At 41.0% G+C, this 27500-nt stretch overlaps 1 protein-coding gene and 1 long non-coding RNA gene across 2 annotated transcripts in view; both read right to left on the bottom strand.

Moving 5' to 3' along the window:
- Positions 1 to 7769: 7769 nt before the first annotated feature.
- On the bottom strand, positions 7770 to 12909 carry LOC120566639. Its single transcript, XR_005640438.1, has 2 exons — positions 8070 to 12909; positions 7770 to 7958 (listed from the first exon to the last, which is right to left on the bottom strand). It is a non-coding gene; the product is annotated as an uncharacterized LOC120566639 (long non-coding RNA).
- Positions 12910 to 15484: 2575 nt separating this feature from the next.
- efnb1 (ephrin-B1) overlaps positions 15485 to 27500 on the bottom strand; it is a 59873-nt gene continuing 47857 nt past the window's right edge. The window contains exons 3-5 of the mRNA XM_039813199.1: positions 24970 to 25062; positions 19140 to 19250; positions 15485 to 17004 (exon numbers count right to left, since the gene is read on the bottom strand). Of these exons, the coding sequence (XP_039669133.1) occupies positions 16610 to 17004; positions 19140 to 19250; positions 24970 to 25062 (599 nt within the window). The 3' untranslated portion in view covers positions 15485 to 16609. The remainder of the gene's footprint in view (positions 17005 to 19139; positions 19251 to 24969; positions 25063 to 27500) is intronic.

The raw sequence follows: 27500 nt of genomic DNA, 5'->3' as shown, positions 1-27500 counted from the left end.
TGAAGCCCTTTTCAGTTATTTGATCAATATTTAAGATGATTGAATGTCAGCTCACTCTTTGACAAACAGTATAGACTTAAAGTGTATTACAGTACATAACAGAAACAAAAGATTGCCAAAGCATAATGCCATCTATAATAATTCATAGTATGTACTGTATAGATTTAATTAGTGTCATGTTTTTATTTAATGAGGTTTTTGTACATTACTGTCAGGTTTTACTGTAATTCAATAGTCTCTTTGTCTTTTACTTCAGTGAGTTTTTATGCAATACTTGATGATAAATATTTTAAATTTTTCTTAAATATTTTCAGCTTTTCGTTCAATATTCTTAGGTATTAATTTCAGATTCTCAAGTTTTCTTTGAATATTTTTAAGTTTTCATTCAATAAACCATACAGATTTAGTTCAATATTCACGGGTTCATTCACTATAATCAATATTATATATATTATCCAACAGTTTTAAAATGTCATTATATATTCTCAGGTTCTCAGTCATATTCACACGTTTTAATTTAAAATTTTCAGTCACTAATGACTGGTAATATTTCCTGAATGGTATACCAGTGAATTTTCAGATTGCTCTAATTTACTTCTTGGGCTTTGCCAGACATACCTTCTTAGTTTCTCATCCTTCACCCACCTGCCAGTCAGCCAAGGCCAGGACACAAATCCTTGATGTTTAGCTTACAGCTTTTATCAATTGTTTTCTAAAGCATGTCTCATATGATCAGAACTCTGATGGAGTTTGATGTTGATAAAATCAGTGGTAAAGAGGGAGAAGGGCAACAGGGACAGTCCAGTACCCCCAAGCTGTTGGTGAGGGGGTGGAAAGTGATGTTAAATGTTCAATAATAAATTGACATTTCTAAGAGCTAGTGGAACACTGATGTGCTGTCAAACAATAGTATGAATGCCTTATCAGGAGACTTATGTATTTTGCATGTTCAGTGTTAAACTATGAGCATATAGTCTGTTTAAAAAATTTGGGTATAATGTTTTTACTTAAATATGCAAAACACAAAGATAATGTAATATAAAAAAAAAAACAATGTTGGAGGTGCAAAGTGTTATACATACAGTACAAATAATACACAAATTTACAGTGTACAGGAAAGAAAATAGTCTCCATCCCGCCTTCGGTCTGGCTACAGCACCTAATCAACATCACAGGAGCGGAGGCTGTATCACCTAGGATTCTGAATCCAGCCATGAAAACCATATGCAGCTAGATCTGCACATGTATCTTTCATAGCTTGCAAAAGAGGTACACGCAAAAGGGAGGATTTTTTTTTTTTTTGACCATGGTTGAGCACCTGGTCAACCAAAGTGACCCGAATCTCCTCAGAGATATGGCTCTCCATTTTTTTGCTCTTCCTTTTCCTCCTCTTCCTGACTCTCACTCCTCTTGCTAAGCCTCTCTCTCCTGTGCTGACTTCCATTGCTCCAAAATAGATTAGCTCACCTGTTGCCCTTTTATTGCTAAAGCTCTGATTGCTAAACAGTTGTGCAACATGTGTTTGTCCATGTGAGGAGTTAGAGTGGATAGTAAGGAATTTAGGTGTATTCCATGTGAACACGTAATTTTATTTGAAAAAAAGTGTGGTTTAGAAGTACAAATTGAGTGTTAAGTAGGAACTATGGTTGTATTTTAGCAGAACTGGTTCAGGTAGATGAGTAACATGTTGTGGTCATTGTGTCTCAGGTACCAGTGTTAACAATTGAGAAAAACTGTAACATAGCGACCCATATGGTACCAGATCCCCCTGTTACCACAGTAGATGGCCTGGTAGCCAACTATATGTAAATGGACTGTTTTTATATAGCGCTTTTCTAGTCTTAAGGCGAGACACGGCAGGCAAAAACATCGTTTTTTTTTCACTGGTCAATTTTGAGATTTTTGGCTATTTATGTTCAATTACATATCTTCTTTCAGACTTTAGGTGATAAAAAGTCAAAAATACACATTTAGGTCTTTATTTTACTAAACTTTGTCAGTTTGCGTCGGTAGATTTCTCCTAAATTCAACAGAAGTTGGCGTTCTAAATCATCCCCGCGCTCGCGCTCGCTGTCTGCACCCTGTCATCTCATATACCGTTGGAAAGCTCTTCTCTCTCTCTCTCTACAATGCTGTCGGATCCAAATATGGTCATTTCCTTTTCATCAGCAACCAATCGCGTGAAAGTAAAGGGGGATTTAGCGCTAAATGCGCAATCTCATTGGCTGATGACAATTCCTGACGCAATGGTTACGCTAGAATGGTCACGTGACGCACTCTGACATTTCCGCGGTAGTTCAGAATGTCAAAATAAATGCGTCGAAAACGGTCGAAAATCACCTCAGAGAAGACGAAAACAGTTGTTATTAGTAAAAAGACCCAGGGGATTACACACTAAGACCGCATATGATGAAATGCCTTCACATAGTACGTCGATGTGTCAACTGTCGTTCAGAAAACAGGAGTTTTCGGACAGCGGAGGTAATCAGACCCTCTCTCTCTCTCAAAGCAGTTTACAGAAAGTCATATAGCCTACATGTCATATGTGTCACATATATACTAACTACACTGTACTGATCGCGATACAACACACTATATTACAAAACAATTACATTACACAACAGTTAAAATGGTTGTATAATATAATTACTATATAATAGGCTACTAAACAAATCTATAATTTTGGGATCCTAAGTGGTTGTGAGTCCCTCAGGCTGTGGCAGACAGATCCATATTTAGCTGTCAGTAGAGCTGCTGTCCCCCCTCCTAGGAGAACTACCAGCTTCTTTTCTGGTGGTAACTTTGGGAAGTTTTATTTTTTTGGCTATTTTTCCAAGGTGTAATTCTCTTAGTGAAGATAGTTTTTCCCAGTGGAGGAGGAAATGCATCTCTGTCTGACCCAGCTGGTGGTCACTGAGCCTGTCTCTCTCTCTCTCACTGACCTGTCTGTCTGACCTAGTTGGTGGTCAAATAACAATTTAGTCTACTTGGTTTGCTTTCTCCAATGTTCTAAATATTGGTCTTTTGAATGATTCATAATTAGTTTAGTTCTGTTGTGTTGTTATGAACCCGGTGCTGATGGGAGCCTGGTTAGTTAGCTTCTCCATCGGCTGACTGAGGGGACTGTTTTGTGGGGAAAGTAAGCTTGAGGCAGCAGGGGAGTATGGCCATCTTCACCTTCAATGAAGGTGCCTCTGCCATGCTTTCTGTTAAGTATGGCCATCTCCACCTTGATGAAGGTGCCTCTGCCATGCTGTCTGTTATGGAGAAGTTGTGGCTTCAGAGCACAGTTGTGATGGTCAATTCAACGAGAGAAACTGAAATGCTCAGGATCTCAAAAGCTGAGGCTGTCACAACTGCCAGTGTAAAACATAGGCTCAAGAGTCTAAGCACAGCTAAACTAGCCTACATATGGTGCTGGAGTGGACAATTAGACTTTAGAAAGCTGTGACATCTACTGTTGGTCTTGTTCTGTACAACTGTCTAGCGTGGGTTTTGTTGGCAACTTTGTGCATAATGCAAAATGTTAATTCAATGAGTTACTGCACTTGTAGGCCTTATATGCCTGCCATTTTATTAAATAATCAATTTTCATGAGCTTGAAATATTCTGTATTATTATTACTAAGGGCCTGGGCATTTATTCTGTTTTTGAGCAATTTTTCCAATAGAAATGTATTAAATTCCCCTATTTAAATCTTTAAATGCCGTTTTCTCAAAATTAGGTTTTTGTCATTCTCCAGTATAAACATCTCAGCCTATGTAGCACCTATGTACACCAAACTTTCCAGTTATACACTTAGCAGTATTCTGAAGATATTTACAGAGGGATTTGTTAATAAATCATTCCTGGCCTGATTTATGTGACATTTTAAGCAAAAAAATATAGCGAAAATCGATTTTTTAAGGCTATGGACAGTATATTTGGATTTTCTAGGTAATGAAAGCAGATATCCTGAAATCCCTCTGTAATTTTGTTTTCATCTTGTGTGTAAACAAAATGAAAAAAAAATTTTGCACCTGGCTTTATCATATGTTCAGATCTATCTACCGAAAATATATGCAAAATCACGCATATTTAATGAGATAATGCCTAATTTGCATAATTAAACATACACATTTCAAAAACTTGTAATACATTTTTTTTATATACTTATGTAAGTAATCAACTGAGGAAGTTTCATGGTGATATCTATTATTTTAAAATTTTACCCTATTCACCTGTAGTGTCTCGCCTTAACGACTACTCAAAGCGCTTTAACATAGTACAGGAACCATTCACCATTCACACACATTCATAGACTGTGGCCGAGGCTGCCGTACAAGGTGCCACCTGCGCATCAGATAAACACTCACACACAAACATTTACACTCCGATGGCGCAGCATCGGGGGCAACTCTGGGTTCAGTGTCTTGCCCAAGGACACTTCGGGGATCGCCAGGGATCGAACCACCAACCTTCCAATTGGCAGGCAACCTCTCTAACACTTAGCCCCACAGCCACCCTAACCTACAGCCTTGACTCTCACGCCCACCTCAAAACCCAGACTGTCTCCTTCTCCCGTCGTGCCCCCTGGTTCATCACCGAACTCTGCCACTGGTCGTCAGCTGGGGAAGATCCGGCCTCACCGTCCACCTCAAGGCCTTGAAAGACCACGTGAGGACATGTAAAGAAGCTCCCTCCCTACTCTTTTCTCATTGGCAACCAGCAAAACCACCCAAGAATGCTGTTTAGCACCATCAACCAGCTTAACTGTAGCTTAATAAAAGGGCAGTTTCCTCCACTCTGCAGTTTTAAGCCACCCATGCTAATGAAGTCCATGGTAAAATTAGAGATTGAAAAAACTCTGCTGAAGGACATGATGGTATTAGAAGCAATGTCATTAAATAAATAATTGATTATATCATTGATCAGCCAATGGGCTCATTTAAGCAATAGCACTTCTACATTTGGCTCAGTGAGCCTCCAAATTACAAGAGCTACAAGGATCCCTTCTTTGACAGCCCTTCTTAAACATCCTCGATATAAACCACTGATATGCCTACATGTTTTAACTTTATCTACACAAATTTTATATCAATATGTTTGCAAATGCTTTCTGGTACTCACTGTGAGGTGTAGGGTCATTGTATTGATACCACGTATTGTTCAGGCTTTTTTCAGGCTTCTTCGATGGGAAGTTTACCAGGGCTCTTTCAGTTAAACTCAGTAGCAGTTTGTAAACAAACAGGTGTGATAATTCAGCAGCATCAATCCGCTTCTTCTGTACATTTGTCGGTCTCTACTATGCTATGACTTTTAATCACTTTTTTCAGTCATAGTGTAGAATGTCGAAAAAAAGTGATAAAAAAGTCATAGTATAGTATATTGAAAGAATTCATGCATAGTATGTTGAAAAAAGTGATTAAAAAGTCATAGTATAGCATGTCGAAAAAAGTGATAAAAATGTCATAGTATAGTATGTCAAAAGAAGTCTGGAAGAACATGCAAACTCCACACAAAAAGCCCAAGACCTGTCTGGTAATTGATCCAAAGGTAAGAGTCTGCAGTGACTACTTGCTGGTGCATCATTGCTGATCCCTTAGCCACCGTGACACTGTATAATAAAATAATTGATAAAAAAATCAATATAGTATGTCGAAAAAGTCATTAAAAAGTAATGGTATAGTATAGCGAAAAAAGTCAGAAAAAAAGTTATTGTATAGTATATCGAATAAAGTCATAGAAATGTATGTCAAAGAAAGTCTGAAAGAACATGCAAACGCCACACAAAAAGTCCAAGCCCTGACTGATCCGAGGGTCAGTGCCTACTTGCTGGTGCTGTATTCCTAACCCCTTAGACACTGTATAGTAAACTAATTGATACAAAAATCAATACACTGTACTATACTATGACTTTTTTCTATATACTATACTGTTTTTATCACTTTTTTGACATACTATACCATGACTTTTTATTACTTTTCTACATGCTATATTATGAGTCGTATCATTTTTTTCAACATAATATACATTAACTTTTTCGACATACTATACTATCACTTTTTTATCACTTTTTTCAACATACTATACTATGACTTTTTTCGACATACTATATTATTACTTTTTTATCACCTTTTTCCGGCATTCTATACTAGCAACTACTAGCTATTATGACTTTAATGGCTCTTTTTCGACATACAGTACTATACTATGACTTTTTCTATATACTATACTGTTTTCATCACTTTTTTCGACATACTATACTATGACTAGTTTTGACATGCTATACTATGACTTTTTTATTACTTTTCTACATGCTATAGTATTTTCGTTTTATTTTATTATACACTTTTTTTCGACATAATATACGTGAACTTTTTATCACTTATTTTCGACATGCTATACTATGACTTTTTTATTACTTTTCTACATCACTTTTTTCGACATAATACACATGAACTTTTTTGACATACTATACTATGACTTTTTTCTATATACTATACTGTTTTCATCACTTTTTTCGACATACTATACTATGACTGGTTTTGACATGCTATACTATGACATTTTTATTACTTTTCTACATGCTATAGTATGAGTCATATCACTTTTTTCGACATACTATATTATGACTTTTTTTAACCTTTTGTTCCAACTTACTACATTGTTTTTTTTATCACTTTTTTTCGACATACTATACTTTGACTTTTCTCTGACTTTTTTCAAAATACTATACTATGACTTTTTTAATCACTTTTTCCAACATTCTGTACTATGACTTTTTCTCACTTTTTTTGACATACTATACTATGACTTTTTTTGAAATGCTATACTATGACTTTTTTTATCACTTTTTTTGACATGCTATACTATAGTGTTGTAGTACTCAAGATCGGTCTTGGTCCTCAGACCGGTCTGAAGACCACTTTTTGAAGGTCTCGACTCGGTCTCGGATTTTATTTCAAGACCGGTCAAGACCACAACTGCAGGGATATCACTAAATTGCCTGTGCATTGTCTATTTTGTATTAACATCATTACTGTGATTGGATGTAAAACTTCCTGCTTCAAATGCAACCAATAACTTGACTCATTTACAATTTGAAATATGTTACAGTTAACCTCCTCTCCCTTATACATACTTGCATACACATATTGATTATGTATGCAAGAGGTTTATAAAAAAATGCTTGGTTGATAAAGGTTTGTTCTTTGATACATCCCACTTCACTCTTTATTATAGTCTAATATACAGTAGGTCTTTTCCCTGTATTTACTATTTTAATATTGTTTGGGCTGCTACATAGCCTTCATTATTTTTACCAAGCTACTTGTAATTCAGTTTGGTTTTTTTGGAATGATTTCACATGTTAACAGACAAGATCCATCTGCACCTCTAGGAATTATTTATTTTCTGTATAGATAAGGTAAATGTTTATGAAACATGCATATTTACATTTAAATACACAAATTGCAGGAAAGTTCTCCCAGACACCAAAATTGTTTTTCATGCTCCATTCCTCTCCTGCACTCAAATTAATTTTGTTTTCTATTGTAGGTATTTCATATATTTATATGCCCTCCTCTAATGTGGATGCTCCATATGTCGTGAAGCTGTTCACCAAAGCCAAGGCCTCCGCCTGTTCTCTGGACCCCATGGTCACTTCCTTGTTCAAAGCATGCCTAACTTCCCTGTGCCCCATTATGGTGGACATTAGCAACTTCAAGTTGGACATTATCAACTCCTCCTGTCATGGGTCGGGACAGAACTCAGGCGCAGAGACTGGAACTGGTGCAAAAATAATTTGTTTATTGAATAATTAAAGTCAATGGTTAGTGTGAGGATCTGGGTCTGAAGCAGGCTGGGGCTGGCAGTGGTTGTTGTGAGTCCGGTGTTGGCAGAGCAGACGGTGTAGGTACTGGTTCTGGAGAAAGCTGGGTAGGCAGAGGAGGTGCTGGGTCCGAGGGAAGGCTGAACTGGCAGAAGATTCAGATGGTGAGTATTTCTCAGAACACGGAATAGACAGATTAGATACTCGATAAAAACAAGACCGGAAATACTGCATGTAGGCTGGAGGAAATGCATACTGGAGGTAAGCTAACAATCCGACAGGAAGAGGAAAGTCAGACTGGTCTTTGCAGGTGGATGATGAGCAGATGAGTTGCAGGTGCGCTGATGAGTAACTGGTGTCAGGTGCGGAGGGAGAACAGCAGGAGGGGCGTGTCCACACACTGTGGAGAGTGAGGGTGAACAGACAGAAAACAAACACACACCAACCACTCTGCAAGCATACAAACACACACACACACACACACCAGACTGTCACTGGGCGTGACACCTCGTGCCAGGTCTCAACCTGAATGACCTCACCAATTACCAGCCAATCTCCAACCTTCCTTTTCTTAGTAAGATCCTGGAAAGAGCAGTTGCCGCCCAAATCCATCAGCACATGTCCAACCATGAGCTCTACAAACCCCTATCATCCTCATCGCTGCTTACTCCGGCCACATCAGTATCCTCATTCTCCAGGACCTCTCTGCAGCCTTTGAAACAGTCTCCCACACCATCCTCCTCAACCGCTTATCTGACTACCTAAGCCTCACTCCTGGTTCCAGACATATCTTTTTAACAGGAAACAATTTGTCACTAGAGACTACAGTTCCACCCTGGCATCAGTCAACCAAAGCATTCCCCAAGGCATTCCCCAAGACTCTGAGCTCGGACCCCTCTTCTTTACCATCTACATGCTCTCACTTGGTTAGATCATCCGCCAATAAGGCGGCGGCCTAAGCTTCCACTGCTGTGCCGACGACACTCAGCTGACCTTCAGCACAAAACCATGAACCCAGGTCCCCCCTCAGTCATTGTCAACTGCCTGCACAACATAAAAACATAAAAACCTAGTCACACTAAGCAGCAACAAAACAGAGCTCATGGTTTTGGCTTCCAAGGTGCTGCTCCGGAAGGTTGGAGATCCCCTCCTCGATGTGAATGGCTGCTCCATCTGCCCCTCCCCAGTCCACATCCTGGGTGTCATTCTGGAATCCACCCTTTCATTCCAGTCACACCAAATATGCTTTCTACCATCTCAAAAACATCTCCAGACTGCAGAGATCACTCACAGACTCTGTGGCAGAGACCCTTATCCATGCCTTCATCACCTCCCGTTTGGATTATTGCAATGGATTCCTGTCTCGGGTACCCAGCCAATCCCTGGACAGGCTCCAGTATGTGCTGAACTCAGCTGCCAGGGTTCTCAGTCGCACCAAGCCCTGGCAGCACATCACCCCCACCCTCATCCACCTTCACTGGCCCCTTGGTCAAATCCTGCATCTCATACGAAATGCTTCTCTTCATCAACAAATAACTCCATACCCTCCCCCCCAGTACTTAGACTTCCTCCACCCCTATATGCTGTCCCGGAATCTCTGGTCCTCGGACATGGATCTGAACACCACTCCCCACACCACCAGTGTGGCAGCCCCCACCCTTTGGAACTCTCTCCCAGCAGAAATCCCTAAAAAACTCTTAAAAACCCACCTGTTCACCAAGGCCTATGGACAAACACTGCTGCCACTATTTTATGTGCGTGTGTTATTTGTTCTGCCTTCATATATGTAAAGCGTCCTTTGATCCTTGAAATGTGCTATAAAATTTAAATTTATTATTAAAAAAACAGTATGAAAATAAAGTTTCATAAACATCAACAATATAAAAAGAAAAGAGAGGCCATTACCCACAAATATTAAAATGTGCACAAATGTGTGTCTATATGTGCCAGGGTGACTCTTTTGTAGTGTTAAACATCACAAGCAGTTTGAGTGAAAGGGGGGGGGGGATGAGAGAGACAGAAGGAACCAAAGCTTCAAGGCATAATACTGTAATTGGAAAATTGTGCAAATGCGTTTTGGAGTCATGTTATATAAATGGCCACCAGATATAATGCCTAAGATTCGAGGCATGGCCTAATTGAGAGTAGGAGATGGAGGAGGAGAAGGGTGGTGATGCTAAGGGGGCGAATGAAGTGTGGGTTTTAAATTGGGTGAAGGAAATATGGATGGAAATGGGATGTTTTCAAAGACGTGGGAGGGAGGGAGGCAGGGAGAGTGAGCTGTTTCTCTTTAAAGGGGTAGAGAAATGAAAAAAAGGGAATAATTCCCACTTTCTTTCTTGGTCTCCACACCTGTGACCCAGCAGCCAGCCGCAACAGCTATTTCTCCCATGCGTGTGTGTGTGCGTGTGTGTGTGTGTGTGTGCTTTTTTCATGTGTGTATGTCTCTTAGGTCCTTTACCCTCTGTATGATTGATGAGTCTCGGTCAGACCTGGATCCCTGCCATAGCCCAGGTCTGATCAGGCATGTTCTGGTCATGACAATGCCATCAATATGTAGCTGGCGGCTGTGTGTGTGTGTGTGTGTGTGTGTGTGTGTGTGTGTGTGTGTGTGTGTGTGTAATGAAACATAAAAGGAAGCATACCATAACCCAAGAGAACCAAGATGTTTTGGTGGAATTTCCATTTCCTGCCCCTCTGAGGGATTAAAGAGGAATGTTGTTTATATATAGTTCCCCCCCAATTGATTGGAATTTGAATCACATTAATTAGCCCTTTCATTAACAATCCATATGTTATTTTTTGACTAATGAACTCTCCTTTCATGGTTTTTCTGTTTCTTTGCGCCATCTCAGGTTTCCTCTGTTGATTGACCAAAAATCTTCTTGATATTTGATGAGCAGCATTTGATGAAAAGCATTAGTGGGCCTGCATTATTAATGACAGGCGAGTGATGCATTAACTCATAAAATATGTATATGTACATTACATGAGAAAGAACATGTCCCATAGCATGTCATATTGATTCTGGTGTGAGTTACAAGTCTCCCGCACGATCCATATGAAAAAACATTAGGAGATGGCACACCAAATCGCTTAAGAGCTATATTGACGAACTATCCCCCAGATTAATGTTTTCTTGAGCTGAGTAATTCATTTTAGATTGCACTGTTGGTTATTGTCACAGTTGAGAAGTTGCAGAGTTTGAACTTTCTTGCTTCAACAGATCAAGGGTAGTGTCTGCACATGCAGCAGATTTTGTGTGGGAGCAGTGTGTGTGAAATAACGTGAGGGGAAACTAAGATGTGGTGCCAACTTACACCGTTAAAGGAATCGTACCAGTGTTATTGAATTCTTTTCCTCATCTGGTTAGCTATCACTTTACATCTCCTGCTGACAACTTTATTTCCCATCCATGGCTTCTTTACAAGCTCCACATGGCCTCGTCAGAAGTGAAAGTGACTTGCCTTGCAGGCAGTGATGTAATAGCAAACAAAATGATAAGTAAACTATCCTAATGCACAACCGGTTGGTGATCATCTGAGGCAAATAACTAACAGTGCAATCTAAAATGAATTACTCAGCTCAAGAAAACATTAATCTATGCTTCTTCTTCACCTTAAAAACCTGTGTTTCATTTAGTTTACATCAGTTTGATAGTAATTACTATGGCAGGCCATGCTATGAATTTATATTATGCAATTGCAGTCATCTTATGAAGAAAGTTCATTTCACACATAAAAATGCAAGTTTGCTCTGCTTGTAGGCCTCAAAATGTGACACTATGATAATCTCCAGTGATTTACTACTTTTGCTTCCTTGGAAGTTGTTTTTCACAATTAGTATTCATGGTCATGGATGAAAATGCATGTAAGTTAAATTGTTCCTAAGCCACCTCAAACTGCTGGCAGCTGTCGCTTTCCCAGGTGACTTGTTTCATCTATAAAGACATGTGAGCCACAATGTTACACAATAAAAAAAGAAGCAAAATGTGGGAAAATTACACACGGTCACATCAAGGGAAAATTCACAAGGGTGTTTTAGCTGCAATTTAAAAATGCACTGTTTAAATATGCAAATGAAGTAGGGTCTAAGAGCACAAATACTGACAGTTAAAGAGAACCCTAGATAAAAGTTGTAGGCTGCTGAAGATGATGCAACAATATATATAGCCTACATATATGTATGTATTGTATATTTTTTTTAAATCCAACCCCCCCAACTGTTGAATCAATGGACAATTATATACAAGCAAATATGTCATTTTATATGGAACAAGAGGATACATTTTCCAAAAAAATTAAAAGTAAAAATGCTGCAGTGCATGTTGCAACAATATTTCCTTATTTTGTGATGTTGACTCTGTTGTAGAACAACAGGAGAGCCCTTTGGCAAATGCACAGACACAATCACACAGACACACACACAGAGACATACACAGTAAAACATGCAGTCACACACAGTAGCTCAGTAGGGGGAAGGATTTAATAAACCCACAGTAACGTGGATCTACGGGGGCGTCTCGGGACCGAGCCAGGAAACCAGATGAACGTACCTGCCCTGGGGCAGAGAGAGAAGCAGCGAGGCTGGGGGAGTGAGTGTGTGGGGGGGCAGTGAAGCCACAGGCACATTATGTCTCTTATTGCCCTGACTCTCTCTCTCTCTCTCTCTCTCCTGCCATCAGTCTCTTCACTCGCCCACTCCGTCTCTGCTCACATCATCAGCCACACGAAAGCCATGCCCACAAACACTGATGTGTTTGTCAGAGAAAATGCACAATCACTTTAATAACATTTCATGCCATCTCTGATTTCACCAAGGACTTGGAGTTTGTTCGGTCGGCTAAATGCAGACTGTAATTTCAGACAAACGCAATGGAAATGCAGAGTGCAGCCAATCAGATTTAATCATGTATGAAGAAATGTAATTTTGGAGGACACCAGGGCAGAGCGGGTTGATACGGGTATTAGTTACTATGCAAAAAGGCGTGTCCATACTCCCCGAATATGAATTTATGAAGCCTGCTTGTGATTTCAATCTGACTAATGTATCAGAACAAACCCATCTGTGCAGCACTGACCCCTGAGGTGAGGTTGTTTTTTGGGGGTGTCTGCGAGGGAAGTGCAGTGAGCGTGGGCGTCTGGTTTATGCTCCCACCATGAACTAAGGTGGTCAGTGAGATGGCAAATGAAATATTTTACCCACATTTCTAGAGCTGGAAGAAAACACAAAGAAGGAAGAAAGAAAGAAAGTCTCTCCAGAACAAGATCCATGGGAAAAATTTTATTTATCAATATGCCGTAGTTTCCAAACTGGTGGAACGTTATTTCCATTGTAGCTGGTGCCAATAGGTTACGCTGAAAAGCGGCGAAAGAAGTGAATGGCAAAAAAATAAAATAACAAAACTTTACAGTTATGATTCAAACAAAGGGAAACAAATTCAACAGGTTTTGCTTACACATGCACATTGAAAAATAATACTGTGGCTTTTAACAATAGCAGAAATACAGTGAGGCTCATAACATGAGCGACCAATATCCTTGTGCTAAATTAGGAAAGGAGGGAGAGAGCAACTTTAAAACAAAGGACCGCCTGGGAGATAATGAGTGGTGTAAACCGGATGATTTATGGCGAGCGCAGAGCGGTCACACTCTCATACGTGGCCCGTTCTCTCCTTCTCCCCCGCTCTACATCTCTCTCCGTATAGCCCGATAGACTTATTAAAACTGAGAAAAGATTAATCTTTCTGGACCAAAAAAGTTTTTGTTACGTCTAATAATGGAGTGGAAGGTGTAGGTAACTCAAAAGCAGTGGAATTACACAGTCTTCATATGCAGAGTCAATTGCTGTCTCCAACAGGGAAGGGGCCTTATCATTCGGAGTTTCAATGACCTATCCATTTCAAAGCTGCTCGGTGACAAAGCTTCGGTCCTGAACGGTTTCTGAGCAACTAGAATCCTGTTGAATGGCGATGTAAAAACTCTGAACCCCAGTTTTTTTTTTTTTTTTTTAAACACGTGGTAACAAAGACTTTTTGACAATACTGGACGCTGTAAAAAAAAAAAAAAAGACAGCTCATGTGACCGTTGCAATATTTAGTTTAACTCTAAAAGAAAAGAAACTAAAAACATATTGCAAACAGAGACAATAATGCAAGGATTCATACAAAACACACTTTAAAAAGACAGCTATTTACAAACATCCTCCATTACAAAAATCTAATCTTAAATTTTTCTTATGAGCAGTGTTCAGTTGAAATTACATCTGAAATTGGGCTGTATCCATATATTTACATTTCTCTGTTGTCTCCTTTTAGTTTTTTTTTCCTCCCCCCAAAATTTGAATAACATTAAGTGGTCACTAGAATGAATAAAAATGAGATATGGTTTGTGGTAATTTGGTAATGACTCCCTTGGCTGGTGTAGGTGAATGGATGCGCACCGATCCGAAACAAAAATATTTGATCTAAATGTGTTTCACAGAGGGCCACTGAGGGCTGCATGCTGAGTTAAAACACAGGACCACAAAAGCACGAGCAGCTGTTTAGGTTGTTAACTCGGAGGTTAACGACACGCAAAAGCCACTGGAGTCTTCCCAGAGTCTTCAAGCTGGGCTGCCTTTTAACTCAGCAGTGTATATCCGTGGATGGCAATAGTATGTGGCAGCAGATGATAGGTGTCTCTGCTGGTAAATAAACATTCACAGGCAGTCTGACCGTTTGACTGGAGATAAACCTGGACCCGTCAGTCTCGGTGTCTGTGCGTATGTGTGCACATGTGCGTCAAACGTCAGCTCATGTCTGAGGAATAGCTGTCCTTATCTGCTCCCCTCTCCTCTCACACATCATTAACTGGGACTGCAGCGCTCTGTACTTTGGCAGCCCCACTGTTTGGAGCACCTATTTCCAGTCCCAAAACAAGTCTGTGTTGAGCTGCTCGACCACAGAAGCATTCATACACACCGAGAAAAACTGCAAATATAAGCACAAATAAGCACTCACATATAAAAACACCTAAATGTGCACAGAGATTCAAACACCACCCATCCCCATCACCTAAAAGCGAGCTTTGGTGTGCACATGTGCACACATCCAGCTGCAGTAAATCCTGTCTCGGTGCCGCTGCCCTGGGCTGTGTGATAGCTGAGCTGCAGTGTCCTCGCTGGCTGAACACCTTGACTGAGGAATATTCTGCACAGCATTTTTATTCACAGCACAACTGGTGAGAGGATGGAAAAATGAATGCTAAACTACCTCCACCCCGCTCCCCCCACCTCACCCATCATCCCCATCCACACCGCCATCTTCCTTTTAGGTTAAAGCCAAGTCACAGGAACATTTTCTTCTTTATCCGCCACTCTTGCTCTCTCTCGTCCCCGGCTGGTGAGTGTGGGCACAGAGATGGCACATAGATTAGTCACACACTGGCGACGCCACTGACTGCGCACTCCACTGACTCATCCACAGATGGCAGCCAATTGGCATCTAACAATACTGTATCCCAATGTTCTGCCGTAGCTCGCCGTCCAACTTATATATAGGGCATCCTACCTATGTAGGCCAGCCAATCAGTGCTGTACCACACAACCTACGCCCACCTCGCCCAGGCAGGAGGCATCAAACTAACTGTTTGATGCTTATAGCGTAAAAACGAGCATCCAGTTTTCGTCTGTCTGTCTTGTTTTTGAACATTACGATACAGTAACTTAGTGTTCAACCCTTAAGCCAGTAAGTCTGCCCAGATACAGGACTGGTCCGAACATGCCCAAACACACCCACACCCACACACCCACACACACACCCACACACACACACACAGTCAGGACACACCCTCAAATACACACAAGCAGGTCATAAATACCAGAGTAATGGTTAAGCTCCTATCAGACCAGTGGAGAAGGGAGTTTTCAAGGAAACGCACACATACACACTATGACATCAACAGTCCAGGTCAAGGTTTTCTTTCTCAGGAAAAAAAATGAACGTAATGCATGACATGGGTGGTGAGAAGACGGAGTGATAATGATGATCTATTCAACTCTATACATTGTGCACTTGTAGGAAAAGTCTAACAAAATACAACTGCTTTGTGAACTGAATCAGGGTTCGAGGAAATCCTCCATCAAAAATAGTAAGTAAGGCAAACATCAGAGGTGCGAAGGGAAAGGAACACATTATTTCACACACTGTGTCTGATACCTGAGCTATCTGGAGAGTTTCCTGGCCCAGCACGGAGCCCTGACTAACACACACGCAAACACACACACACACACACATTTTATGCTTGCACACAAACTGCAGGCTGAGTGGCATCCGGGGCCTGTGTCTGCCTGTTCCTGGCTAGTGTGCTGGGATGGTGTGTTTAATTGGGTGTAGCACAGACTGTTCTTCAGGGAACTGAGATAAGTTATATCCTGCCCGTTAAAGGGGACAGCGAACCAGGAAGCTAGAGTTCCATCTGTTGGTTCGCTCCAGTCCCCCCACCCCACCCCCGTGTCGGAGAACAGTGGGGGAGATGTAGAAGGTGGGGAGGTGAGGCGAGGAGGAGAAGGGGCAGGTAGGCGGGGATTGTCAGACAACCCAAACAAACAGAATAAACATCTCTCAGCAGTCAGCTCACAACCCTGCTGGTTACTGGTCAGTGCGTGTCTCTCCAGATTTGTGCAGCAGGTGGTAAAAATAACACGGGCTTGAAGAAGCATCAAGTCCCCAAAATGCAGGGAAAGTGTTCTTCCCAAGAACATTAATCAAGCGCTCCTCTCTTTCTCGTTCCTGACTGTGTCGCAGCGCTGCGCATGTCAGACTTTGTAGTAGATGTTGGCAGGGCTCTGTGGGGGCATCTCCTGGACAATGTAGACGGGATGGCCATAGTCGCCGCTCACCTTCTCATAGTGAGGGCAGTAGTTGTTCTCTGTCCGCAGCGGAATGATGATGTCACTGGGCTCCGTGCCAGAAGTGCCCCCGGGCAGCTTGGGATTGGACAGCGTGCTGAGTGACAGCGCCGAGGGGCGGGGCTGCGAGTGGGCATTTTTCCTGGAGCGCTTGCGCATCTTGATGAGCAGAATGACGAGAAGGAGGATGAGCAGGAGGAAGATGATGCAGCCGACCCCGATGGCGGAGAAAATGGCCACTTTGGAGCTAAGGATGCCGTCTGAGTTTCCTGGGGGACCAGCCGGGCCCTGATTCATGGTGTCTAGAGGGAGAAATAAAAAGAGAGACTGCTTAGAGACTGTACATAAATTATTAGAGAGGGTTTATTAAAGGGGGGGCAGCCTGACTTTTTTTGGAGAACAAGGAGGGTCTTTTATTTTTTTCTTACCACATATTTTTTTATAAAAAGGAGACCAAATAGACCCATCAAAAAATGGCTTTCATATGAGCCATAAAGGTGCATTTGCCATATGCAGAGGAAATGGTGTGCAGTGAAAATATGGCAGTGCACAAGCTCAGCGGCACAGAGCTGTTCCTGGTTTACATTTGGTGGCTATAATAACAGTTTATGTAGCAGCTCCTTAAGCAAAATTAGTGACTGGCTGTGTTTCACTATTTTGTTAAGTTTGCCATAAATTATTATTTTGAGATTTTTTTTTTTTTTACAGAAGGGGAGGTGGGAGGGGGGTATGAGTCAGCAGCCCTACCCACCCAAATCATTTTCATACAGTCCCTTAGAGACTGCCGACCAATCAGAGGAGTAATATCATTTACTGTAAGCCAGTCCTGTCATGTGCAGAGCTTACTGTTCTCTGCCTAAATCAACTGTGATCACATCCCTGTTTGTTGTTTGCTCTACATGACTAACAGCCCCATTGATGTAATCTAATTGAATTAGCTCATTCAAAATAGACTCCTAATGAAATCTGTAGACATCACTCATCATAACAAAGATTCCTGCTCTGATAAGATTGAGCCTTGGCAACTTGTATGACATGTCAAGGCCACATTTGTATGGCAAAGGCCAAGTGAGATATGGGGAAAAAATGAGGGGGCATATCTGAACATCTGATTTTATTTTATCCTTTTGTCTGGGATGGGGGGGGGGCTTTTACTGGATGAGAAAGAGAAGACTGGCTCCTCTACTGACTGAAATCTGAGAAGAACCAAATCTGTTTTCCATGTATGTGTGCAGCTGCTGCCAAAGAGCAGCACTCACCTCCTCCTCCCACCACCACCTCTTTACTGTCCGTGACCCCTCCACTGGCACACAAAAGTCTCATACCTCCGGAGACTGCCATCCCCACTAATGACTGTGTCTCCGCACTCGGCTGACCACTGTGCACTTAACCATTTTTTTTAAAGGAGGGGATAACTGCGCCTTGCGCCTTATCACGACTAAGTGACATCACCTACAGCTACCGATTCGAGCCTTATCGGTGAAATCAGAGGCACGAGGAATTTCGTACATTCTGGGCACTGGAAAGAGCTGGAGTGAAGCTGTCAGACATTTCATTCCTGAAATATCAGCCCCTCAAACCGCAGTGACATGTCCTTCATTCCACCCTTCACTTCTTCACTTGACATAATCACTGATCTAACAATGGTAGACAGGTAAAAGCCCGGGTATAGGAAAAAGTGACATTAGGAAATCTTTTTATAGAGAAACTAATGTCAACTAAGCAATTATTAAATGAGGGCAGCTTATCATATTGGGACAGGCAGAACAGTCTGTACTTGGAGGAAGTTTGTGGCATAAAGTTGTGGAGTAAGTCAAAAAAGTGGTTCCTTCTGTGGGAAGCAGTTATGAAAGGTGCTGGTGAACACAGGAAACAAGGAGGGCCCAGAGCCTCCAAGAAGGCTCCAGTGACTTCTTCAATTATCTCGGCTTTTAATCTTTGTTTATCTGCAATTCTAATGAGGTTTAAAAAGATATATAATAAAGAGGTATGTCTTTAAGTCTCGATGGGTGCAGCACACGCTTTGTGTACAATATGAATGAGAAAGGGACTCCGGGTGAGCTGTATTTGTTTTGGGTGTGATTTCTTATCGTTTTATTATAGAAGCTGCATTTTGGTGAGTATTATTCTGAACACCATTGGCTTTACATCTTTTTCTGCATGTTGACCCCCAGATATCAAAGGAATGCCTGCGGCATGAAAAAGCCATGTGAGAGAATACTTACTTTTGGAGAGTCAACTATGATTTTTATTTTCTCTTTTCAGGCTAAATGTGATAAATTATTAGAGGAAGCCTTGAGGCTGTGAATATTCGTTTTTCACACTTCAAAAACCTTTATTTTACTAAAATATTTGCACTCTAGAAACTAGAACGCATTCAGTAAAGAGTCTGAAGCTGCAGTTTATGGGTATAATGTTGTTCTGTCAATCTGCTCACCAGGGTTTCCTGGCATATCGGGTCCGCTCCGACCAGGCGGACTGGGACTGGACTCCGGTATGATGTTGTCTTCTGGAGCCTCCGGAGCCACGGGGTTCGCTGCGTTTGGGACTGTGGGAAACAAAAAACACACAGAAACTCAGCCTTGGCAAGCTGCATGCGCTGAATTACAATGACTTGTTCCTCTGCAGCGGCAAGGATTATTTTGTATTATCTTTTGATATATCTTTTTATACACAGAGAAGGTTATCTTTGCATGTGTTGAAAGCATCTCAGAAGTGAAGATAAAAGCACAAAAAGAGGAAGGACAAGTTAGCGAACATCTGCGAAACATGCCAGTATCCCTGTCCTGTCGTAAAAAAAATGAGCTCACATCAACATCAGCAGCTCCTTCAGCAAACACTCAGACAGGCATTTCCAACACCGACACATTCATGAGAGCATAGGACACACACACACACACACACACACACACACACACACACAATATAGTTACAATACACTTAGGCCTGGCAGAATGAGGGTAAAGTAGTTATATATTAACTTTTTATTGTTTTACATAATTCATCACGTTAAAAGGCCATAATATGTCTTATTTATTGCTCTGGCTTTAACTCTGCCTGAAAGAGACCCACTTCTGAAAAGGAGAGGATAGGAGGACGGGAAGAGAAGGGGGGAGACGAGGGGAAGAGGAGAGGGTTGTATAAGCTCTGAGGGGAACGCAAAGGAAACAGACAGTTTATCTGTCTGTCTGTTGTGATTTTAGCACACGCACTTTGAAGTCTTTGTGCGGTAAACACTGGTGGGTCCGTGGTGCGGTTTTTACGAGGGCAGGGCCGGCAGACAGGGGACAGTTATAAACTATTACCGAAGCCGATCAGATGGATTCCACAGAACACTATCAGCTGCCTCTCCTCTATCAGGCCTTATCTGCATCTGCCCGAAGGCCTGCTCGAAGGGTGCGTGTGAGAAATAGAGAGGAGGGCATGTGGGGAGGCAATTTACATTTGAGTCCCTGGTGGCAAGTGTGTGGCCATTGTGTTTTTTTTTTTTTTTTTGTGTGTGTGTGTGTGTGTGTGTGTGTTTTTTTGTGTGTGTGTGTGTGTGTGTGTGTGTGTGTGTGTGTGTGTGTGTGTGTGTGTGTGTGTGTGTGTGTGTGTGTGTGTGTGTGTGTGTGTGTGTGTGTGTGTGTGTGTGTGTGTGTGTGTGTGTGTAAAAAATAAAACGCCCGACAGTCTGGCAGTCTATTTTCTATTTCCACCTCAGTCTGGCCGAGACTCAGGGAAGGAAATGATTTGGGTGTAGGATGTCTGGAAGATATGAACAATAGAAAAGAGAGAGAAAAAAGGGAGGAAATATGGAAAGACAAAGAAGGACGTAATTTCACGGGTAATATTATTTTTTGGGTGAACATAATCTCACTATGAACAAATTGATCTGCTCTCCTCCCCTATCCTCTCCATGTTCAGACCACTGCATTGCTCCATACTGATTGCGGCAGTGGTGAACCTAGCCGTGAGCTGTTGTGCTCTGTCAATAATTGATGAGAGAAGTCAGGGGTGAGAAGTGGGGAGGATACGAGAGGACACAGTGATCTGATTCACTCATATAGCCCCAACATGGTGTTTCTACCACTGAGCATGTGCAGGAAGCGTTCTAATGTTCTGACCCATTTTTCTGTGTGTACTGCTGACATTTCCCTTAGCTATGCAGACAGCAACTACCTCAGAATTGCCAACCCGCCAGAAGGAGGGAGACGAAAGGGGGAGGAGGAGGAGGAGTGAGAGTGAGGCAGACAATGATCGAGCGACAGAAGAGAGAGACAGATATGTTGGGAGAGATAGAGGCAGAGAAAACGAGAGGGGGAGAGATGCATGCGAGGCGGTGAGTCAACATATTTCTAATGAGCACGGTGAGTGACATGATGTGGTGGAGGAGAAAGAGAGTGCTGAACAGCGATGGATGTATAAAATATGGGCTCCCTGTATTTCCCCTGCAATCAATTTGGCTTCCTTTTCACTTCACGTTTTCTATAAAGACAAAAGACGGAACATGGAAGCATATAAAGTACAATTAGATATTGATGTGTCAGGGCACATGATTTCCCACAAACCGATGATTCAACATGATTAGGCACGGGAGGGTCTCCACAAGAACATACAATACAAAGAATGTGCACATACTGCCCACAGGGATGAGTCACCAAAATATAATCCATAGAGCAAAGTGCAAAGGAGTATGAGTGGACATATGGGAAGATCTTGGGGACTTGGCTGTGGACAGTGTTGGCATTTAGATGCAGAGGCAGAGGAAATGTGGCTTTAAACACAATAGCATGTGGAGTCAGAGCCAAGCAGAGCCCGGGAATGTTTGTGTTAATTGAAACAACATCTAGTATGGCTGCAGGAGGTCTGGAGTCTAGGGCTGCAAATAATGATTGTTTCTTTATCTTCCAATTACTTGGTTAGTCTGACCAATGGTCCACAAGACAAATATGGTCAATTTACGATTAAATAAAACTGAAAAAGCTGCAAATGTTCCTATTCCAGAAGCTACAACCAGCAAATGTTAATGTTAATTAAAAAAAAACTTTAGTCGATTAAAAAACAAATCCTTTTAGCACTTATAGTCAGTCAAAAGTATCAAGAAATTAGATGTAGGAGATGTTATAGACCAAACAAATGATTAATTAGTCAATAAAATAATCTGAAAATTGTTAGTTGCAGCCCTAACGGTAACTTCTTTCAGTTTTCTAGAAATTGTTACAGCTAAATCAAAGTTCCTGTCGACGCTTTAATTTCTCACAGCCCTTCCTCTATATAGTTACTGGGTTGGACACATTATGCATCAAAAATTCCACCCACAGAAATAGATTTAAAAGTAGTAGCAGCTGGGCCAACAGCATCATCTCTAACAAGGTTTTTAGGACACATTGATTGTGAGTGACAGCTCGCTTCGGCCCGTTTTGGGAAATGAGCGCATGGATCTGGCGAAGTTGGGGAACAGCCGGCAGCCACAGAAACAGACACCAGCTGAGAGGAACTTTCCTAGAACTTTCCTCGAATAAGACATTTCCTTTCAACTTTCATTAACGCAAATTCAAGGATTTGTTTTTCTCCCAGTTAATAGTTTAGTGTAAAAGCCTGAGCTGCCTGCATTCATGCTGCCGTGTTGTCATTTGGAGATGGTGTTGCAATACGGGGCTGTCAGATGCTCAAATTGACCTACATGGAAAGATAACGCAATGCCTGTCTCCTTTCCCGAGAAGGTATTGTGTATATTTCACTGTATCTGCTGAATTTGTTCCGACTCAGACCTTGCTAGCATCAGCAACTTGTTAGCTTCTATTTTCCCACCGACTGCCAGGATACACTGCTGTCATCCAACTAGCCAACATTCAAATATCTGCACACACATTTGCAGACACACACACACACACACACACTCTGCAGTTTTCTCAGAAAGTCTCAGTTTATTTTTGACAGGTTGAGAACCAGTTCTTAAGCTGGAATCCGATCATTGTGGTGGGCAGATGTTCCTCTCAGATGGTGGTTAGTGTCTGTTTCGGTCAAAACAACCACACTGAGGATGGGGGGAATGTTTACAGAGTAACACATCTGTGTACTGTACCCTGTCAAATTCAGGATATAGACTTCCACATATTGAGTAAAACTGTGTCTAAAAGTGAAATGTATAATGAAAACCAAATGTTGTGTCCAAGGATATCCAAACAAAGCTAGCTTGTTTACTTGCAGCATTTTTAGATGACTGACCCCGACCATGCACTTATATACCGATTTCAAACACATTTTCATTCTGTGATTACTTTACTTTGAATGTGGTTGAATAACAGCTGAGGAACATCAGAGGCCTTTTCACAATTTCAAGTGGAGTCCTTCATTGTCATTGCTTATTTCGTTGTTATTTCTCGGTGATCTCACTATTTGCACAAACTGTTTATGTGTATAAAAAGATTTATTCAGAACTATTGTACATAGAGACGAGCAATATGGATAAAATCCTGTGTCATAGTATAGGTCATTTTACAGCTTGATATTGATATATATCATGATTTTTACTGGAACTTCAACTGAGAAACTGATTATAGACAAAGTAACCGGATGGCAGACTTATAAATAACTAAATACCAAACTAATCACGGAACTTCATCGCATTGAAGCAGAAAGCCTATAAATCCAATACTGCAGTCCATAAAGCAGTCCTGCTTATTGATTTGCAATATTGCCTACAATGGCCTAACACAACCAGAGAAATTAAACCAACAGTTAACTCAGTATGATTTAAAATCTCCATATATTCTCTCACGGTTTATTCAACCATGTCACCCCACCTTAAAGACTTAAACTTGTTTCTGGATTTTAGGTTTATTTTATGCTGCCAACTTCACACCTGCCCAGGGACTACAGATGAAAACTAGCCTCCTGGCTAATTCTGGCACATTTACAGTGATGTTTATTAATATGCACTGCCCCTGATAAATAACCTGAATAAATGAAAAACAATGAACTGAAAAACTACTGATTTGAAAGTGCTTTAAAAGTGCACATTTGGTAACAATTAATTTGTTTAAACATGTATAAACAGTATAATAACAACAATAAATGGTTTATAACATACTACAGTATAATACATAATTATGATGTAATAATAATGTATTTGTGAACTATAACTCCTCCTAGAGCATCTGTAAGTGGTGTTTAGACAGCTGGTGAATGAATGAATAAGAAGAAAAAAAATCCCTTAAATATGAATGTGAAAGATTAGTTTATTATATTAATTCATTTTATTAATTGTAATATTTATTGAATAATTCTTTTTTGAAGTAATTCCTTTTTAAATTTTAAAGACATATGTATCGTATTTATTTTATTCATAACTGAGCAAACTCTATAAAGGCCATGATATTTAGGGACGTGTTTATGGGCCTAATCATGAATCATTAGATATGATTGCAGCTTTGGTATTATGTGCTCATTAATTCATTAACTAGTCAAAAAACAGTTATGGATGGTTTGTAGGGGAGGTTATAATTGTTGAAAAATAAATAGCACTCATTAAAACACTTTAAAAGTCCTTAATCCTACTTACAACTACATTCCACTCTGTTATAAATATTTGTATACTGCTTATTAATGCTGTATAGTAAAGTGTTAAGTATTATTATATTATAAAAAGCAAAAGACAACACTACTTTTTTCTGAATGTATCTATACCGTGTTATGACCTGCACTGCATTACTATATTTTTACTATTATATTTTAAAATGGTTGTTAATGTTAGGGCTGGGTAATATGACTGGAATCGTTATCAACAGGAATATTGTTCAATTGTGTATAGCACAGTATATATCAAATGCAAATGTATGCAAAATCTTAAAATAATCTTAAATATTAAAATTATGAAAGTGATGTTAAAAATAAAATAAACCGCATTTCAACTCTTCAAAAATGGAAAAGCAAATCTTATTTTGTTTCTATTTACATTTTGCTTGGAATCATTACTTTGGACACCAAAATTTGGAAAATTATAGAACGATATGACGACATCATCAAGATCACTAAAAGTTAATTAATACTCATATTGAATTCTAGTCACTAAAGAAGTCATATCAAAGAAGAAAAAAAACATTGAGATAGGTGACCAATTCATTTGATAACACAACTTCAGTTGTAGAGAGCAGGTCCTGTCGGCAGACAAAGTCACGCTAGACACACACAGCGAGAAATGGAACTGTCACAGCAAAGTGAAACATGGCTTGAAGGCAGCAGCACTGGATTGTGTTCTACATGTGAGGTGAGCACACGTTTACCTTGCCCGACTTTCATGATGACTTTCATGGCTCGGCTCTTGCACACGCCTCCCTCCCGGTTCTCCAGGCCCTCGACTGTACCGTTGGAGGTTGCTGAAGGGGGGGAGAGAAGGAAGATGAGGAGAAAGAAGAGGAAGAGGGTGAAGGACAAGGGAGAGGTAGGACGTGATGGAGGGTAAAGAGAAGAAAAGCAGGAGAAAGAGGAGAGAAGATGACACACTGGTTAATGAGCACGTCCATAACGCACAGAACTAATCAATATTTACGACAAGCACTGATTAGCTGTTCCAGTGATTAGCCGTTCTCACCCTCAATCAACCGCCAGCTCCTCTCAACGGCAGCTCTCATTAACACAATAAAGTGAAGTCAAATGAATGGAACAACATTAGAGTCTACTGAGGGATGGTGGGCGCTGAGGTGGAGTGGAGGAACATGGTCAGACCTGTATGTGTGTGTGTTTTCTGTCTGTGCATACTTTAGCAGTGAGACATGCCAGAGAGAGTTCCAGCTGCTTGCCAAGTCCTCGAGCTGCTTACTCCCTCTGAGCCACATGTGTCATTACTTGCTGGTAGTGCTGAGAGCTAAATGCCTCCCTTAATGTTTGTGCGTGCATGTGTGTGTCCATATATATATATTAGAGTATGTGTGTGTGTGTATTGGCTTCTCTCCATTTTGTTTTAAAGTGTGTTTTCTTCTCAGACTGGAGCTCAGGGTTGTTTATTCAATGTCACATTCACTTCAGACACTGTGACACAATTGGCTGTCTATTTTCAGGCCCATGATAATGACCTAGGGAGACAGAGTGTGACTCTGACCTTAACACTGAGCAGCTAGCACAAGGCGGATGTGTGTGTGTGTGTGTGTGTGTGTGTGTGTGTGTGTGTGTGTGTGTGTGTGTGTGTGTGTGTGTGTGTGTGTGTGTGTGTGTGTGTGGGCCGTGCGCCTGTGTGGGCTCATGCAATGGCAGCTCTAATTTTGGAATTCCCCAAATGATCTCCATCTCCGCTTAGTCTGCTGTTTCAACTTACTCCCTTCCTCTGAAATGCTTTTGTTTCTCTTCCTTGCATTATCTCTCTCTCTCTCACTTCATTTAGTTTTTTTTTATCTGCACTATCTGACTCTACCCCTCCCCTTCCCTCCCTCTTAACTCAATGACCATCTCCCTGGGCGATTGCTTCAGATGGCACCCTCATTATGATGAGATAGTCTTGGAGAGGGTGCTTATCTAATGATGGCACAAAGACAGGCAGACTCAGCTACTAGACGGGGAGGTTGGGTGGGTCCAAACAATGCAAACATGAAAATACTCTCCCTGGCATCATGTATCAATGTTTCTACATGCATTTCCTTGCTATAAACTGCTGTTGTATCAAGCAGTGTTGAAATCTGGCTCCGGTGCTATGGAATAGCTCATTTGGTTGATAAATGCCTTGTCATTCCTAAGTATTATTAATGTTGACATGTTGTTGCCCTCTGGGATTTAAGCTTTGTACTCCAGAGAAATTGAAGAAAACTAAATAATGAATTGCACTAATATTATGTTACATTATCAGATTATACGCAGGCTCTAAGTTACAAAGAGAACCACCACATTTCGTTAGAGTGGCCGGAGTACGTGATAATTTGCAATAACATTGTGACATGAGCTCTTTGGCAAATTCCCCCAGCTGTAGACTCAACACGACCGGACACTGAAATATATACGAGAGGCCAAGCTGGGCCGGGTGCAGCGCAGGAACAAAAAGATTTTAAATTTACGTGGGACATTAATGTGAATGAACACTCAAAGCTAAGTGAGTATTATGATTTATGTAAAGTCCATGCAGAGCGCATGTCTCTTGTAAAGGGAACATTCAAAGACAGTGAGGTGAACAGGCCTGTTTCCAGCCTTAAAGGCGCAACGTCTCGCAGCCCTGAATGGCCCAGACGCCACAATTGCTAACCTCATCCTGCCATTTTCCACCCAATTTCTCCTCTTCTTTCAATTTTAAAATTTCCGGGGCAAGGTTATACAAAAATGAGCTCTTTGAAGATCGAGCTCAAAGGCGCTTGAATAATCTGACCGAGTGAGTGTCATGCTATGAATTTTATATCCACTCAGGGAGAGCAAATCTTCTCAGTGTTAACTTACTTCTGTCATCTAAATTAACTATTTCTTCAGGCTGACTGAACAGGCTCCTGCATTACTGATGTGGCATGGTGATAAGTTGGCCCTTCGAGGCTTCTGTTTAGGCAAACAACTGAAAGACAGCTGGATATAAAAGACAATCAGTTTGTATGTTGTTGGTATTCAGGCCATTTAAAACGTCAAATAATTCAAGGATTTTACTGCACCGATGGAAATTCATAATGCGATTAACCATGTCCAATTTTAACCATATTTCCTTATGAGAATCCATCTTTTAAGCACTATTCAAGATGGAAATCGACTCCAGAAACAACTGTTGAGTCCATTAAAAAAATGTGCGGTGAATCTTTAAAAAAAAACATGCAGACTGCATTAAGCAACACACACTCCTGTGTTTGTCATT

The sequence above is a fragment of the Perca fluviatilis genome, chromosome 10 (genome assembly GCF_010015445.1).
Source record: "Perca fluviatilis chromosome 10, GENO_Pfluv_1.0, whole genome shotgun sequence".
NCBI lineage: Eukaryota > Metazoa > Chordata > Actinopteri > Perciformes > Percidae > Perca > Perca fluviatilis.
Note: the sequence above shows the minus strand (reverse complement) of the source record. Positions and strands in the feature narration are given on the sequence as shown.